At 40.1% G+C, this 19,142-nt stretch overlaps 1 protein-coding gene across 1 annotated transcript in view; it reads left to right on the top strand.

Moving 5' to 3' along the window:
* Positions 1 to 19,142, top strand: part of LOC135199712 (uncharacterized) — a 140,797-nt gene that overhangs the window by 50,965 nt on the left and 70,690 nt on the right. Inside the window, exons 19-25 of the mRNA XM_064227868.1 lie at positions 9,369 to 9,471; positions 9,964 to 10,193; positions 11,441 to 11,605; positions 12,091 to 12,199; positions 12,943 to 13,034; positions 14,609 to 14,776; positions 18,447 to 18,570. Of these exons, the coding sequence (XP_064083938.1) occupies positions 9,369 to 9,471; positions 9,964 to 10,193; positions 11,441 to 11,605; positions 12,091 to 12,199; positions 12,943 to 13,034; positions 14,609 to 14,776; positions 18,447 to 18,570 (991 nt within the window). The remainder of the gene's footprint in view (positions 1 to 9,368; positions 9,472 to 9,963; positions 10,194 to 11,440; positions 11,606 to 12,090; positions 12,200 to 12,942; positions 13,035 to 14,608; positions 14,777 to 18,446; positions 18,571 to 19,142) is intronic.

Here is a 19,142-nt window from a genome sequence, read left to right as displayed (position 1 = left end):
AGGTAGGGTGGAGACATTTTGGACATAGCTAACAAGCTCATGAGGTAGGGTGGAGACCATTAGACATTAACCAACACTCATGAGGTAGGGTGGTAGACAATTAGACATCATCCAATTTTTTCAATTATTAAAGAGTTTGACTTAATAATTGAAAATTGGATGATATATGTAGAAATCACAAGGACTGGACTATTCTCCTATCTGGTGACTTCAACTTTCCTTTCGTAGAATGGAAAGAACGAATAGAGATTGTGGTGTACTTATACATATAAAAAAGAGAGTAATAGTAGTGCAGAAGATAAGAGGCAATTTGAAAAGCTATTAGATATGCTACTAGAATACAACATTCAACAAATAAATCACCTGCCAACAAGAAAGGAAAATACTTTAGACCTAGTATTTGTGAACGAGATGAATTATGTTAAAGAAATAATAGTTTATAATGCGAGTATTTCAGACCATAATGTCTAGGAATTAACAGTTTATTCCAAAGCAAGTGAAAATAAGATAAGCAAGAAATGAAAAAGTGGGAAGGATATGGAAAATACAACTTCTACAGTAAAATATAAAATGGTCAGAAAATTAATGAAGAATTAAACAAAGATTGGGATAACATTTTGTAAGTGATGACATAAAGGGTAAATACGGAGATATTATATAAAATATTGGAGAAAAAATAGTGGAAAAATATATACCGAAGAAGAAAAGTAAAACATCATTCATGCATACCAAGAGACAGAAGGATCTTGTTCCAGAAAATCATAAAAGTGGAAAAAAGGTCTTGCAAAAGAAAAAATGCATGGAAAGTTATAGAAAACTAAAAAGTAAGATAGAAAATGCAGAACAAAAGATTATACAATCAAAAGAAAATGAAAAACGGGACTTGGAAGAAAAAACCCTATTAAATATCAAGCAAAACCCCAAACTATTATACTCATATGCGAAGAAGATGAATAAAAGAAGAATAGAAATAGGCCCTCTGAGAATTGAAGGAGATTAACGAATGAAAAAAAGGAAATTTGCAACATACTGGCAGAACGATATAAGAGAGAATTCACCCCTAGAATGAGAAAATATGAAGATAATTGAAATTTAAAGAAGTAAGGGAAGAAAATAGTGAATATTTAGCTGACATAGAAATTAATGAAGCTGATATTGTGCAGGCAATTAATGAAATTAAAAATGGAGCTGCTGCAGGGCCGGATGGAGTCCCTGCTATTTTGTTAAAGAAAGTAGTTCATTCTATCGCAAAGCCACTTGCAATATTATTAAGACAAAGTGTAGATACAGGCAAGATTTATGATGAGCACTAAAACATTTAGCATATATCACCCCTACTTTCAAAAGTGGATTCAAGACTAGAGGCAAGTAATTATAGGCCTGTGAGTCTAACATCACATATTATGAAAGTGTATGAAAGGGTAATGAAGAAAAATATTATGAAACATTTAATAAAAAATAATTTGTTTAATATAGGACAACACGGTTTCGTACCCAGGAAAAAGTACACAAACCCAACTGTTAGTCCACCGTGAGAACATATTCAAAAATATGAAAGAAAAGCGGAAATGAAACAGATGTGGTTTATTTAGACTTTGCAAAAGCTTTTGACAAAGTAGACCATAATATATTAGCAAAGAAAATTAGAAAACACAATATCGTAGATAAAGTAGGAAGATGGTTAAAAGAATTTTTACACAACAGAAAACAGATAGTTATTGCAAACGATGAGAAATCGGATGAAACCAAGGTAATATCCGGTGTGCCACAAGGTACGGTGCTAGCTGCAATATTGTTTGTTATTATGATTGAAGACATAGACAGTAATGTTAAGGATTCGGTAGTGAGTAGTTTCGCTGATGACACAAGAATAAGTAGAGAAATTACTTGTGATGAAAGATAGGAACGCTCTACAAAGAGACCTTAACAAAGTATATGATTGGGCAGAGGTAAATAGGATGGTATTTAACTCTGATAAATTTGAATCAATAAATTATGGAGACAGAGAAAGCTATATGCATATAGGGGACCTAATAATGAGACAATCACAAATAAGGAAGCAGTTAAAGACCTTGGTGTGATGATGAATAGGAACATGTTATGCAATGATCAAAATAGCAATTAATCTGTTGGCAAAATGTAAAGCAAAAAATGGGAATGTTGTTACGGCACTTCAAAACAAGAAAGCTGAAACACATGATTATGCTTTATAAAACATATGTTCGTAGTCCACTTGAATATTGCAATATGATATGGTACCCACACTATCAAAAGGATATTGCACAAATAGAGAGTGTACAAAGGTCCTTTACAGCTAGAATAGAAGAAGTTAAGGACCTAGACTACTGGGAAAGACTACAATCCTTAAAATTATATAGTCTAGAAAGGAGAAGAGAACGCTACATGATAATTCAGGCATGGAAACATATATAAGGAATAACAGAAAATATCATGGAACTAAAAATATCAGAAAGAGCGAGCAGAGGTAGATTAATAGTGCCCAAAACTATACCAGGAAAAATAAGGAAAGCACACAGGACATTAATCCACTACAGCACCAGCATCGATAATGCAGCGTCTATTCAATGCGTTTGCCAGCTCATCTGAGGAATATATCAGGAGTGAGCGTAGATGTGTTTAAGAATAAGCTCGACAAATATCTAAACTGCATCCCAGACCATCCAAGATTGGAAGATGCAAAATATACCGGAAGATGTACTAGCAACTCTCTGGTAGACATTAGAGGCGCCTCACACTGAGGGACCTGGGCAACCCGAACGAAATGGGGTAAGCATGTAAGCAATTAGCAACACCAGAGGTGGAACATTGAAACATTAGCCAACCAAAGCTCATTGAAGGTGGATGGTAGACCATTAGACCATTAAGCAACAAGCTCAAAGAGGAAGGAGGTTGGTTAAGAACCAATAGGACATTAGCCAACAAGTCTTGAGGTAGGGCATTGGTTAGAACATTAGACATATAGCCACAACAAGCTCAGAAGGGTAAGTTGGTAGACATTTAGGACATAGCCAACAAGCCCTACTTGGAGGAATAGGATGGTAGTTGAACATTGACCAATTCAGCCATTAGCTCCAAGAGGTTAGGGTGGTAGACATTGGATTAGCCAAACAGCTCAATGAGGTAGGGATGGTAGACATTAGACATTAGCAACAAGCTCAATTGAGGTAGGGTGGTAGACATTAAGGAACAATAGCCACAAGCTTCCTTAGGTTAGGGGGTTTTTTTGGGTTAAGACTTAGAACGATTAGCCAACAAGCTCAAGAGGTCGGGATGGTAGACATTAGACATTAGCCAACAAGCTCTTGGGTAGTTGGTAGACCAATTAACATTACCCAACAAAGCTCATGAGGTAGGCAGGTGGTAGGGACATGGACATAGCCACAGCCAATTGAGGTAGGGAATGGTAGACATTAGACATTAGCCACAAGCTCAATGAAGGTAGGTGTTAGAACAATAGGACCAATAGCCAACAAGCTCTTGGTAGGGGTGGTAGACCAATTAGAACAATTAGCGCAACCAAGCTCATGAGGTAGGTGGTAGACATTGGATTAGCCAACAAGGCTTCAATGACGGTAGGGTTGGTAGACCAATTAAGAACAATTAGCGGACAGCCTGGATGGTACGGGTGGTAACATTAGACATTAGCCAACAAGCCAATTGAGGTAGGGAATTGGTAGAATTATACCATTAAGCCAACAAGCTCATTGAAGGAGGGTGGTAGGGACAATCGGACATTAGCCACAAGCTTCATTGAGGTAGGGTGGTTAAGACATTGGATTAACCAACAAGCCTTCACTGAGGGTAGGGTGGTAGACATTAGATTAGCCAACAAGCTCAAGAGGTTAGTTGGTAGGCATTGGACATTAGGCCAACCAAGCTCATGGAGGTAGATGGTTAGAACATTAGACATTAGCCAACCAGCTCATTGAGGTAGGGTGGCGTAGACATTATGACATTAGCCAACAAGTCTGAGGTGATTGGTTAGGGTAGGACAATTAGACATTAGGCCAACAAGGCTTCTTGAGGTAAGGGCCGGTTTGGTAGAAAAACAATTAGACATAGGCACAAGCTCTTGAGGTAGGGTTGGTAGACATAGGAAACAATAGCACAGCCTTCTGAGGTAGGGTGGTAAGACATTGGATAAAAGCCAACAAGCTCATGAGGTAGGGTGGTAGAACAATATTACATTAAGCCAACAAGCTTCATGGAGGTAGGGGGCCTAAGAACAATTGACATTAGCCAACAAGCTTCATGAGGTAGGGATGGTAGACATTATACATTAGCCAACAAGCTTCATGAGGTAGGGATGGATAGAACAATGGATTAGCCACAAGCCTCATGAGGTAGGGTGGGTAGAACATTAGAACAATAGCCAACAAGCTCATGAGGTAGGGGGTAGACATTGACATTAGCCAACAAGCTCATGAGGTTAGGGTGTAGCATTAGACATTAGCCACAAGCTCATGAGGTAGGATAGGGTGTAGGGACATTAAGAACATTAAGCCAACAAAGCCTCATGAGGTAGGGAATGGTAGGACATTAGACATTAGCCAACAAAGCTCATGAGGTAGGGGGGATTGTAGACGAATAGACATTAGCCAAACAAGCTCATGAGGTAGGGTGGTAGACATTGGATTAGCCACAAGCTCATGAGGTAGGGTGGATACCATAGACATTACCGCCACACCGGCAGGATTAGCCAAACCAAAAGGCTCAATGAGTAGGGTTGGTAGACATTAGAACATTAAGCCAAGAACAAGCTCATGAGGGGGTAGGGTGGTAGACATTGGATTAGCCAACAAGCTCAATGAGTAGGGGTGGTAGACATTGGACAATTAGCCAACAAGGCTTCATGAGGTAAGGGTTTGGTTAAGACATTGGACAATTAGCCAACCAAAGCTCTGAGGTAGGGTATTGCCGTTGGACATTAGCCAATTAAGAAAAAGCTCATGAAGGTAGGGTGGTGACATTGGATTAGCCCAACAAGCTTCATGAGGTAGGGTGGTAGACCAAATTAGACATTAGCCAACAAGCTCAAGAGGTTAGGGTGTAGGACATTGGACCAGTAGGCCAACAAGCTCATGGCGGTAGTATGGTAGACATTATACATTAGGCCAACAAGCTTCATGAGGGAGGGTGGTAGACCATTAGACTTAAGCCAACAAGCCTCTTTGAGGTAAGATGGTAGGGACATTAGACATTAGCCAACAAGAAAAGCTTCTTGAGGTAGGTGTAGACATTAGACATTAGCCAACAAGCCTCTTGAGGGTTAGGGTGGTAGGATCATTAGGGACATTTTAGGCCAACAAGTCATGAAGGTGGGTGGTAGACATTGGATAGCCAACAAGCTCTGAGGTAAGGGTGGGTAGACCTTGAAGACAATTAGCCAACAGCTCATTGAGGTAGGGTGTAGACCATTGGACAATTAAGCAACAAGCTCATGATTAGGTTGTAGACATTAGACCAATTAGCAACAAGCTCATGAGGTAGGGTGGTAACATTGGATTAGGCCAACAAGCTCATGGAGGTTAGGGTGGTAGACATTACCAACAAGCTCTTGAGGTAGGGTGGTAGACATTAGACCAATTAGCAAACAGCTCATTTGGGTAGGGCGGTAGACATTAGGGGACATTAGCCAACAAGCTTCATGAAGGTAGGGTGATAGACATTGGCATTAGCCTAACAAAGCTCATGAGGTAGGGTGGTAGACATTGGACATTATCCCACAAGCCTCAAGGAGGTAGGATGGTAGACAATTGACTTAGCACCAGCTCATGAGGTTAGGGTGGTTAGGAACATTGGATTAGGCCACCAGCTTCTGAGGTAGGGTGGTAGACCAATTAGACAATTAGCCAACAGGCTTCCATGAGGTGGGTGGTAGGGACATTAGGCATTAGCCGACAGCTTCATGGAGATGGTGGTAGACATTGATTAGTAGCCAACAAAGCCTCCTGAGGTAGGGTGTTAGACATTAGGGACATTAGGCCAACAGCTCTGAGGTAGGTGTAGACATTGACTTAGCCAACAAGCTTCATAGTAGGTGGTAAGAATGAGACCAAATAAGCCAAAAAGCTCATGAGGTAGGGTGTAGAACATTGGACTTAGGGCCAGACAGCTTCATATGGTAGGGTGTAAGACATTGGACATTAGCCAACCAAGCTCATGGGAGGTAGGGTGGTAGACATTAGGACATTAGCCACAAGCTTCATGAGGTAGGGTGGTAGACATTAAGACCAAGTAGCCAACAAGCTCTTTGAGGTAGGATGGTAGACATTAGGACATTAGCCCAACAAGGGCTCTTGGAGTTGTAAGGGTGGTAGACATTAACATTGCCAACCAGCTTCTTGAAGGGGTTAGGGTGGTAAACCAATTAGACAATTTACCGACAAGCTTCTGGTAGGGTGGTAGACATTGGGATTAGGCCAACAAGCTTCATGGAGGTAGGGTGGTAACCTTTATTTACATTAGCCAACAACTCATGAGGTAGGGTGGTAGACATTGGACATTAAGCCAACAGCTCATAGGTAGGGGGTAGTACATTGGCATTAGCCAACACATCTCATGAGGTAAGGGTGGTAGACATTGGACATTAGCCAACAAATCTCATTGAGGTCGGGTGGTTAGGGACATTAGGACATTAGCCACCAAGCTTCTTGAGGGTAGGGTGGTAGACATTAGACCAATTTTAGCAACAAGCTCATTGGAGGTTTAGGGTGGGTCGACTATTTAGACATTAGCCAACAATCTCTTGATGTAGGGTGGTAGACATTTAAGACCTTAAGCCAACAAGCTTTCATGAGGTAGGGTGGTAGGACATTAGGAACATCATCCAACAAGCTCTTAGGTAGGGTGGAAGACTATTGGAATTAGTAGAGCAACAGACAACAGGCCTTCATTGGAGTAGGATGGTCCGAACGTTAAGATATTTAAAGAGAGCCAACAAGCTTCTTGATGGTAGGGTGGTAGAACCTTAGACATTAAGGAGTCCAACAGCTCTGAGGTAGGGTGGTAGACCATTGGAACAATTAGTCCATCAAATTAGCTCATGAGGTAGGGGAGTGGTAGACCCATTTGGACATTAGGTCCAACAAGCTTCAATGAGGTATGGTGGTAGAACCAATTAGACAATTAGCCAAAAGCTCATTGAGGTTAGGGTGGTAGACCATTGGCACAGAGATTAGCCAGACAGCTCATGAGGTTATGATAGTAGACATTAGAACATTAGCCAACAAGCCCCTTTGAGGTAGGTGGTAAGACATTAGACATTAAGCCAACAAAGCTCATGAGGTCGGGTGGTAGACATTAGACATAGCCAACAAGCTCTTTGAGGTAGGTGTGGTAGACATTACACCCATTAGCCAACAAAGCTCTTGAGGAGGGTGGTTACATTAACGTAGCCAACAAGCTCTTGAGGTAGGGTGGTAGACATTAGACATTAGCCAACAAGCTCTTGAGGTAGGGTGGTAGACATTAGACATTAGCCAACAAGCTCTTGAGGTAGGGTGGTAGACATTAGACATTAGCCAACAAGCTCATGAGGTAGGGTGGTAGACATTGACATTAGCCACCAAGCTCTTGAGTAGGATGGTAGACATTAAAAACATTAAGCCAACAAGCTCTTGAGGTAGGGTGGTCGACATTAGACACATTAGCAAACAAGCTCTTGAGGTAGGTGGTAGACATTAGACATTAGCCAAGCTCTTGAGTTTATAGGGTTGTAGAACATTAGACATTAGCCCAACACAGCTCTTTGAGTAGGATGGTAAACATTAGACATTACCAACAAGCTCTTGAGGTAGGGTGGTAGTACATTAGACATTAGCCAACAGCTCTGATGGGTGGGTGGTAGACATTAGACATTAGCCAACAAGCTCTTGAGGTAGGGTGGTAGACATTAGACATTAGCCAACAAGCTCTTGAGGTAGATGGTAGACATTAGACATTAGCCAACAAGCTCTTGAGGTAGGGTGGTAGACCTTAGAACATTACCAACAAGCTTCTTGAGGTAGGGTGTTAGACATTAGACAGTGCCAACAAGCTCTTTTGAGGTAGGATGGTAGACATAGAACATTTAGCCAACAACCCTCCTGAGGTAGGGTGGTAGACATTATACATTAGCCAACAAGCTCTAGAGGTAGGGTGGAGACATTAAGACATTACCAACAACAGCTCTTGAGGTAGGGTGGTAGACATTAGACATTAGCCAACAAGCTCTTGAGGTAGGGTGGTAGACATTAGACATTAGCCAACAAGCTCTTGAGGTAGGGTGGTAGACATTAGACATTAGCCAACAAGCTCATGAGGTAGGGTGGTAGACATTAGACATTAGCCAACAAGCTCTTGAGGTAGGGTGGTAGACATTGGATTAGCCAACAGGCTCATGAGGTAGGATGGTAGACATTAGACATTAGCCAACAAGCTCTTGAGGTAGGGTGGTAGACATTAGACATTGCCCACAATCTCTGAGGTAGGGTGGTAAGATACATTAACATTAGCCAACAGCTTTGAGGGTAGGGTGGTAACATAGACATTAGCCAACAAAAGCTCATGAGGTAGTGGTAGAACTTAGACATTAGCAAACAAGCTCATTGAGGTAGGGTGGTAGACATTGGATTAGCCTACAAGCCATGAGGTATGGTGGTAGAGACATTGGATAACCTACAAGCTCCATGAGGTAGGGTGGTAGACATTGTTAGCCTAACAAGCTCATGAGGTAGGGTGGTAGACATTTTTATTCGCCTACAAGCTCATGAGGTAGGGTGGTAGACATTGGACATTAGCCAACAAGCTCATGAGGTAGGGTGGTAGACATTGGATTAGCCAACAAGCTCATGAGGTAGGGTGGTAGACATTAGACATTAGCCAACAAGCTCATGAGGTAGGGTGGTAGACATTGGACATTAGCCAACAAGCTCATGAGGTAGGGTGGTAGACATTGGATTAGCCTACAAGCTCATGAGGTAGGGTGGTAGACATTAAGAGTTCGTATTGTTGGGATTTTCTTCCCGTTACACCTTTCAAACCGTCTATACTCTCAGTTTCCCTTTTAGCCCTGAATGACCTCATAGGTCTTAGCGCTGGGTCCTTGGCCTTATTATTATATTCCAATCAGTGCTAATAGTAATAATTAGTATTATTTGTTTGCCGATTTCCTGAATGTTAACAATGACCAAGAATGGCAAAAATAACGTCCTTTGACAATATCACTCCTTTCGAAGGAGCAGTGAAATATTCTTGATATTATTAGTATTTGTTACCTCTTTTGATTGATTGTCTGACTGAACAACACTTAGCATCACAACGCAAATGTTCTTTGGCACCTTACTAATGATATCGAAACATTACAGCATCACCCACCGACTCGAGGACTACCTAGCAACTATCCAGAGGACGAACCTGCTGGAGGTGACGCCCGGGGGGGCGTCGCCAAAGCAGATGCCGTCTCTGATGGTGAGGAACTGAAAATGTAAAGCAAATCGAATGAAACTGAAAGTTGCTGAAAACCTGTCGTAAGAAAACCAGTTGTACTACTAAATTTTTAAAATTTTTCCTCCAGCCCCGTAGGGTGTAGCGCTTTCATTGCACCTCATGCGGTACACTGCAGGCATTACTTAAGGTTCATTGCAGTGTCCTCTTCGGTCCCTAGTTGTAACCCCTTTCATTCATTTTACTGTGCCTCATTGCATATTCTATTTCTTCCATCGACTTTTCACGAAAGGTTTTCCTCCTGTTCCATCTTTCAAACCTTCGACTGCTAATTTCCCTTTCATCCTCTCCTAACAGCTGCTTTGAGGTTTTCCTCCTGTTACACCTTTCAAACCTGGTACTGTCCAATTCTATTTCAGCGCTAAATTACCTCATAGATCCCTGTGCTTGGCCTCTGGCCTAAATTCTGTATATTGAATTCAGTTCAGTCCCCCATTCCTTCAATTTGTCTTGCAGGAGCTTATGGAGGTCTGCAGCAATCGGCGGGACGAAGCCCTTGAGATCCTGGAGGAGACCTACGACAAGCTGGTGACCACCCTGGGGTCAGCAGGCCTCCTTCTGGACAGCGCCGAGGAGGGGGCCCCAGAACAGCTGGCCATCCACATTCGAGCCGCCCCTGACCTCAAGCTGAGACTCGGGCCTTTCTTGGAGCACTGGAAGCACAATGTCAAAGAAGCAATCATTCTGTTAGTAGTAGTTCGTTTCATCCTATGCAGGCGCCATCTGCATGATTATACTCTGTTTTTTTTTCATCTGTCCATCCGCCTGTAGTGTTTTTGTATGGTAACACTGCGTCCCGGGCTTTAGATAGTTACGCTATGTGAAAGTTTTAGGTAAATAAAAGGATATCTGGGTGTACATTTGCAACTGAAAAGTGTTTTCATAATTTACTGTATGCGAATTACACCGTTAATATTCGAAATAGGATATTATTATAATCGTTGAATGTAAGCTGAATGTAACTGTCTAAAACCCGGGACGCAGTGTTATCATACAAAAACACCACAGGCGGATGGACAGATGGAGAAAACAGAGTATAGTTAGGCTAAGTTAAACATTTACACGTTATTTATTTTCTCTTTGTGTATACTGTGTTGTTAACCTGTCTATTCAGTTTCATAATGGGGAACATTCTCAAGTGCAGGCTTTGATATGGGGTGTTTGTTACTTAAAGGACTCCATTTCTTATTAGAAAGACCAGACCCCCAAAGCATCTTTTAAATTGAGATGCTACTCTTAGATAATAAACAGAAATAGTACATATATTATTCAGTGCAATGCATAACTACCCTGAGACAATTCTCTTTGCATTTTAATAGTTCACTTACATTCTTATCTGTTTATTTATTAATTTGTTATTTTTTTCTGTTTTAATAAGTCATCTCTTCTTTCTGTATTTAACATTAACTTCTATTACTACTTTCTAATGAGCACTATAATATTTTTTGGAAGCTTGAACTTCATCGTTTGAATAATAATAATAATAATAATAATAATAATAATAATAATAATAATAATAATAATAATAATAATGATATTCTTTAGAAGCTTGAATTTCAATTCAGTGGCCCCTGTGGTGGGCGAGTTCCATATGAATAGGTTTTATCTTCTTAATAATAATAATCATAATAATCAACCAAACAAAAACTTCTTTCAGTTTTCTTCTGAAGATTGAAAAAGAAACCCACAAAATCACTTTGTAACTTCTAAGTAAAACTAAATGCAAATACTTAGAAGTAAACAAGTTACAAAGTGATTTTGTGGGTTTCTTTTTCAATCATAATAATAATAATAATAATAGTCTTTTGAAGCTTTAATTTCAAGATAATGGCCCCTGTGGTGGACTTGTTCCAAATGAGTAAGATTCATCTTCTGAATACATCCAAATAATAATATTAATAAACAAGGGAGAATCTTTCATCATCTCCTGGAGGATGATGGTCGGCAGCATCCGGGGCTTCGAGGAGTGGCTGAACGGGGAGGCGGTCCTATTCGGGGTCGAGGCCAACCTCACCATGACCGGGGCACTGACCCTGTCCCCCGCCCCTAATACCCTCGCCACGACCCTGGCGGACGCCCTTGGGCAGACGGTGAGATGGTGAGTCGTTTGGTGAAGAAGATAGGAATTCCCTAAGAGGAGAAGAACGAATGACGAGGGTTAGGTCACGTGATTCGGAGGGATTAGGTTGTTGTGGAGAGAGAAAGAGAGAGAGAGAGAGGGAGAGAGTTACAAGGATTAGGATGTCTCAAGGACTTGTTAGTCCATCCAAGGAGACACCGGAGGAGTTACAAGGATTAGGATGTCGAGAGAGAGAGAGAGAGAAGAGTTAGAATAGGAAAAGTAGAGTCTAAGTATCCATGCAGTCTTTTAAACACATGTTATAGTTCCAAAGAGAGAGAGAGAGAGAGAGAGAGAGAGAGAGAGAGAGACCTAAATGCCATGGTTCGAGAGTTAGGGTAGGAAAAGTAGAGTCTGTTAAGTATCAATGCAGTCACTAAAACAAGTGTTATAGTTCCTGAGAGAGAGAGAGAGAGAGAGAGAGAGAGAGAGAGAGAACTAATCACCCATTATTGATTTTCCAGCGCCATGTCCTTCCGTCACTGGGCCGAACTGGACGACGGCACGGCGGCTCTGGATCCAGCCCCCACGGCTGACGATGACACCCTGGCGGCCACTACCTTCTACAGTCAGGTGAGAAAGGGTTATTATTATTATTATTATTATTATTATTATTATTATTATTAAATTCTCATTGTAGCACGAGTCTTCAAATGGAGAAACAAATCCATAGTTACGTAAATGTACATATATTTAAAATTAAAACTGTAAGGATAGCTTTCGGGAATCTGTTCGGTTCCCCTTATCAATCTCCAATCAGATTGATAAGGGGAATCGAAGATTCCCGAAAGCTATCCTTGCAGTTTTAAATTTGAATATATGTACATTTACATAACTGTGGATTTGTTTCTCCATTATTATTATTATTATTATTATTATTATTATTATTATTATTATTATTATTATTGAGAGATATCGATACCAACTACATCACGATACTCCCGGAATCGATGACTATACCATTTTAGAACTGGAATCTGGCTATGTGACGTGAAAAGTGAGTTTGGTTTGTTAACGTTTTCATGACCGTTTATTGCCAAGATGCAATGCAGTTCTAACCTAGTATTCTCGCGTTATTATCCATTTATTTACTAATTTGTTAATTTTTTAATATTCTCCTCCCGTCTTACTTTCGAGTCTCTGTTAACAACTGTTTCGTGGTTCAGTTGCGAGGTTATCCTCCTGTTACACCTTTCAAACCTCTTTAAAGAACTCTCGATTTCATTTTCAGCCCTGAACGACCACATGGGTCCCAGTGCTTGGCCTTTGGACTAAAATGTCGCGAATCCGATCTAACCCCCGTCCTCAAATTACAGATTTCGACCGATCCCCGCCTTCATGACTCGGTCGACAGAGTCCAGACTACATTTGCGAAAGTCATCCACAAACTGGATAAGGATTTGCAAAAGTGAGTGCTTCGTTTCTGTTCAGAGCTTTTCCTTTTATTTTTTTTTTTCATTGAGGTTTGGTTCCTGGGTGTATGTGTGTTTTTTTTTATTGGGGTTGGTTGTGGGTGTATTTGTTTTTTTTATTGTTTTTTTGGGGGGGGTTGGGGGTTGGGTTTTTGTAGGGGTGGTTGTGTGTGTTTTTATTTGGGGGCTCATTTGGGTTGGTTGTGGGTGTGTTTATATTATATATATATATATATATTATATATATATAATATATATTATATATATATATATATATATATATCTATATACATATATATATATACACACATATATATATATAAATATATATATATATATATATATATATATATATATATATATATATATATATATATATATAGAGAGAGAGAGAGAGAGAGAGAGAGAAATTTTGATTAGACATACATGTTTAAAACAAAACAAAAATTATGTAGCCTACATCTGCAATGTGCACTTTACAGAATGAACTAGCTAACATATGCACATATATGTATATATACATATATTTATGTGTGTATATATAATATATATATATATTTATATATATATATATATATATTATATATATATATATATATATTATATCTATATATATAGTATATACATATATATATATTACTACCGGTTCACAATTGGAAAAACATTCCTTCCAAATCTGAGACAGTACACTCTTCAAATTCGAAAGCAAAGCTCGCAGAACAGAAGTTCCTCGTTGGACGAGTGGGTTTCGCGCTCGGTTACCAATCCGGGGACCAAAGGGATTTATTTCTGGTGATGGAAATTCATTTCTCGATATAATGTGGTTCGGATCCCACAATAAGCTGTAGGTTCCGTTGCTGTATAACCAATTGGTCCCTAACCACGTAAAAATGTCTGATCCTTCGGGCCGGCCCTAGACCCTAGGTGAGCTGTTCATCAGCTCCTCAGTGGTCTGGTGAAACTAAGATATATATATACTTCGCAGAACAGAGCCAGGATTGCCGTTCTTGAACAAATGCCGTTGAAAGGAGACACACCTTCTCAAGTTCCTAAAAAAAAAAAAAAGAAAAAAAAAAAAGGTAATTCAAAGCCCTCATTCCGCGGTAAAGTAGACTATGGCAGTTGACGTTTTCCTACGTTATTTTACTTACTGACCAAGAATTTAAAGTAATGTTTATTCGGAGGACTGTAATGAACCCCCAGGGGCCAGTACTAAACACGGCAAAATACATTGGACGCCCCAATACCTAATGGATGTCGTAACTGCGTTTACGTTCCTCGCAGTGCGTGCGGAACTATTCTTTAGAATTACCCTGCAAGAAACGTAACCGCAACTACGACATCTACTAGGGATTGGGGCGTCCAATGTATTTCGCCGTGTTTAGTACTGGCCCCTGGGGGTTCATTACAGTCGTCCGAATAAATATTACTTTAAATTCTTGTTCAGTAAGTAAAATAACGTAGGAAAACGTCAACTGCCATAGTCTACTTTACCGCGGAATGAGGGCTGAGAATTGCCAAAAAAAAAAAAAAAAAAAAAAAAAAAAAGTCTTCTTGCCCTCTGCCGCAGGTGGTACGCCTACGAACACGTCTGGAAGAGGGACAAGGTGGTGACGGTGACCCGGTTCTGCAGCAGAGGTCCCTCTGTCAAGCAGTACGACGACAAACTCCGATTCTACACTCACCTCTCGACTGAACTCGCCCAGGCTACCGGTCAACTCACGCACGGATGCGTCAAGTATTATCATTATTAATATTATTGTTTGTAAAAGAAGAAATATTGATGGTAGCTGCTGTTATTGTTATTATTATTATTTGTAGAAGAAGAAATATTGATGGTAGCTGTAATTATTATTATTATTATTATTATTATTATTATTATTTTTTTTTTTTTGCTCTATCACAGTCCTCCAATTCGACTGGGTGGTATTTATAGTGTTGGGTTCCGGGTTGCATCCTGCCTCCTTAGGAGTCCACACTCTTCTTACTATGTGTGCCGTTTCTAGGATCACACTCTTCTGCATGAGTCCTGGAGCTACTTCAGCCTCTAGTTTTTCTAGGTTCCTTTTCAGGGATCTTGGGGATCTGCCTAGTGCTCCTATGATTATGGGTACGATTTCCACTGGCATATCCCATATCCTTCTTATTTCTATTTTCAGATCTTGATACTTATCCAATTTTTCCCTCTCTTTCTCTTCAACTCTGGTGTCCCATGGTATTGCGACATCAATGAGTGATACTTTCTTCTTGACTTTGTCAATCAACGTCACGTCTGGTCTGTTTGCACGTATCACCCTATCTGTTCTGATACCATAGTCCCAGAGGATCTTTGCCTGATCGTTTTCTATCACTCCTTCAGGTTGGTGCTCGTACCACTTATTACTGCAAGGTAGCTGATGTTTCTTGCACAGGCTCCAGTGGAGGGCTTTTGCCACTGAATCATGCCTCTTTTTGTACTGGTTCTGTGCAAGTGCCGGGCATTCACTTGCTATGTGGTTTATGGTTTCACTTTTCGTATTGCACTTCCTACATATGGGAGAGATGTTATTTCCGTCTATCGTACTTTGAACATATCTGGTTCTTAGGGCCTGATCTTGTGCCGCTGTTATCATTCCTTCAGTTTCCTTCTTTAGCTCTCCCCTCTGTAGCCATTGCCAATTGTCATCGCTGGCTAGTTCTTTAGTCTGTCTCATGTATTGTCCGTGCATTGGTTTGTTGTGCCAGTCCTCTGTTCTTTCTGTCTTTCTCCTGTCTCTGTATATTTCTGGGTCTTCGTCAGCTTTTATTAGTCCTTCTTCCCATGCACTCTTTAGCCACTCGTCTTCACTGGTTTTCAGATATTGCCCCAGTGCTCTGTTGTCTATGTTGACGCAGTCCTCTATACTTAGTAGTCCTCTCCCTCCTTCCTTTCGTGTTATGTATAGTCTGTCCGTATTTGCTCTTGGGTGTAGTGCTTTGTGTATTGTCATATGTTTCCTGGTTTTCTGATCTATGCTGCGGAGTTCTGCCTTCGTCCAGTCCACTATTCCTGCCGCTGTATCTGATTACTGGCACTGCCCATGTGTTTATGGCTTTTATCATATTTCCGGCGTTGAGTTTTGACTTGAGTATCGCCTTGAGTCTCTGCATATATTCTTTCCTGATCGTGTCCTTCATCTCTTGGTGTTTTTATATTCTCCTCCTTCCATTATTCCCAGGTATTTGTATCCTGTCTCATCTATGTGTTTGATGTTGCTCCCATCTGGTAGCTTTATCCCTTCAGTTCTCGTTACTTTGCCTTTTTGTATGTTGACTAAGGCGCATTTTTCTATTCCAAACTCCATCCTGATGTCCCCAGATACAATCCTTACAGTCTGGATTAGGGTATCTATTTCCTTGATGCTCTTACCATACAGCTTGATGTCGTCCATGAACATCAGATGGTTGATTCTGTTGCCTCTTTTCTTGAGTTGGTACCCGGCATCCATCTTCTGTAGTACTTTTGTCATGGGAATCATGGCTACTACGAAGAGTAGTGGGGACAGTGAGTCGCCCTGGAAGATCCCTCTCCTGATATTAACCTCTGCTAGTCTTATTCCAGAGCTTGTAAGTATTGTATTCCAGTTGCGCATTGTATTTTTGAGGAAGCTGATGGTATTTTCCTCTGCCCCATATATTTTCAGGCATTCTATTAGCCATGTGTGTGGTATCATGTCGAAGGCTTTCTTATAGTCTATCCATGCCATGCTTAGGTTGGTTTTCCTTCTCCTACTGTTCTTCATTACCATTTTGTCTATCAGGAGCTGGTCTTTATTATTATTATTATTATTATTATTATTATTATTATTTGTAGAAGAAGAAATACTGATGGTAGCTATTATTATTATTATTATTATTATTATTATTATTAATTATTATTATTATTATTATTATTATTATTATTATTATTATTATTATTATTATTTTTTATTTATTTATTTTTTTTTTTTGCTCTATCACAGTCCTCCAATTCGACTGGGTGGTATTTACAGTGTGGGGTTCCGGGTTGCATCCTGCCTCCTGAGGAGTCCATCACTTTTCTTACCATGTGCGCCGTTTCTAGGATCACACTCTTCTGCATGAGTCCTGGAGCTACTTCAGCGTCTAGTTTTTCTAGATTCCTTTTCAGGGATCTTGGGATCGTGCCTAGTGCTCCTATGATTATGGGTACAATTTCCACTGGCATATCCCATATCCTTCTTATTTCTATTTTCAGGTCTTGATACTTATCCATTTTTTCCCTTTCTTCCTCTTCAACTCTGGTGTCCCATGGTATTGCGACATCAGTGAGTGATACTTTCTTCTTGATTTTGTCAATCAACGTCATGTCTGGTCCATTTGCACGTATCACCCTATCTGTTCTGATATCATAGTCCAAGAGGATCTTTGCCTGATCGTTTTCTATCACTCCTTCAGGTTGGTGCTCGTACCACTTATTACTGCAAGGTAGCTGGTGTTTCTTGCACAGGCTCCAGTGGAGGGCTTTTGCTACTGAATCATGCCTCTTTTTGTACTGGTTCTGTGCAAATGCCGGACATTCGCTTGTTATGTGGTTTATGATGGTATTTTTCGTATTGCACTTCCTGGCTATGGGAGAGAAGTTATTTCCATCTATCGTTCTTTGAACATATCTGGTTCTTAGGGCCTGATCTTGTGCCGCTGTTACCATTCCTTCAGTTTCCTTCTTGAGCTCTCCCCTCTGTAACCATTACCATATGTCATTGCTGGCCAGTTCTTTAGTCTGTCTCATGTATTGTCCGTGCATTGGTTTATTGTGCCATTCCTCTGTTCTGTTTGTCATTCTCCTGTCTCTCTGTATTCTGGGTCTGCGTCTACTTTTATCAGTCCTTCTTCCTATGCAGTCTTGAGTCACTCGTCTTCACTGATTTTCAGATTTTGCCCCAGTGCTCTGTTCTCGATGTTGACGCAGTCCTCTAAGCTTAGTAGTCCTCTCCCTCCTTCCTTTCGTGTTATGTATAGTATGTCCGTATTTGCTCTTGGGTGTAGTGTTTTGTGTATTGTCATATGTTTCCTAGTTTTCTGGTTTATGTTGTGGAGTTCTGCCTTCGTCCATGACAATTTTATTATTATATTATTATTATTATTATTATTATTATTATTATTATTATTATTTGTAGAAGAAGAAATACTGATGGTAGCTGTTTTATTATTATTATTATTGTTTTTATTATTATTTGTTGAACAAGTATTGACAGTAATTGTTTCTATTATTATTATTATTATTATTATTATTATTGTTATCATTGTTGTCATTATTAGTTATTATTATTATTAATTCTTTTATTATTATTTTATTATTATTATTAAATTTATAATTATCATCCTGTTAAGGACACCCCCTCGTAACTGCCTTGTCCTTGACATTGCAGCCTGAACGTGGGGGGACTGGTGAAGCAGGTGGTGGAGCACATCGACGAATGGATGAAGCTCTTGGGCAAAGGACTCCTGCAGGAGGCCAGGTCTCGGATGCAACACGTCCTGCACCAGATCACGGTAGGATATTTTTCGTTCGAGGATGGTCCTGTCATGGAAGTTCTTCTAGAACTAGAGTTGTTTGCCTGTATAATGATTTTTTTTTTATTATTGGTTTGGTTTAGTTGCTCTAGTGCAAAGAGACTTTCACATACATACATACATACGTGCATATATATATATATATAACAGCTCTCCTAGGGATGGCCCGAAGGATGAGATATCTTTACATAGCTAGGAACCAATTGGTCACCTAGCAACGGGACCTACAGCTTATTGTGGAATCCGAACCACATTATATAGAGAAATAAATTTCTATCACCAGAAATATATTCCTCTGATTCCACGTTGGCCGCGTCGTGAATCGAACTTCGGACCACCGGATTGGTAGTCGAGCGCGAAAATCACTCGTCCAACGAGGAACTAAATGTTTTATATATAAATGTATATGTATATTATATACAAACAAATATATACACATATGCATATACACATATTTACATTCATGTGTAAATACACATATATATGTATACTACCTGCATATTTCTGCCTCTATCTCTCGCTTCCTTTTTCGCTCTCTCTCTTTTAGTCTT

The sequence above is a fragment of the Macrobrachium nipponense genome, chromosome 26 (genome assembly GCF_015104395.2).
Source record: "Macrobrachium nipponense isolate FS-2020 chromosome 26, ASM1510439v2, whole genome shotgun sequence".
In the NCBI taxonomy this organism is placed as follows: domain Eukaryota; kingdom Metazoa; phylum Arthropoda; class Malacostraca; order Decapoda; family Palaemonidae; genus Macrobrachium; species Macrobrachium nipponense.
Note: the sequence above shows the minus strand (reverse complement) of the source record. Positions and strands in the feature narration are given on the sequence as shown.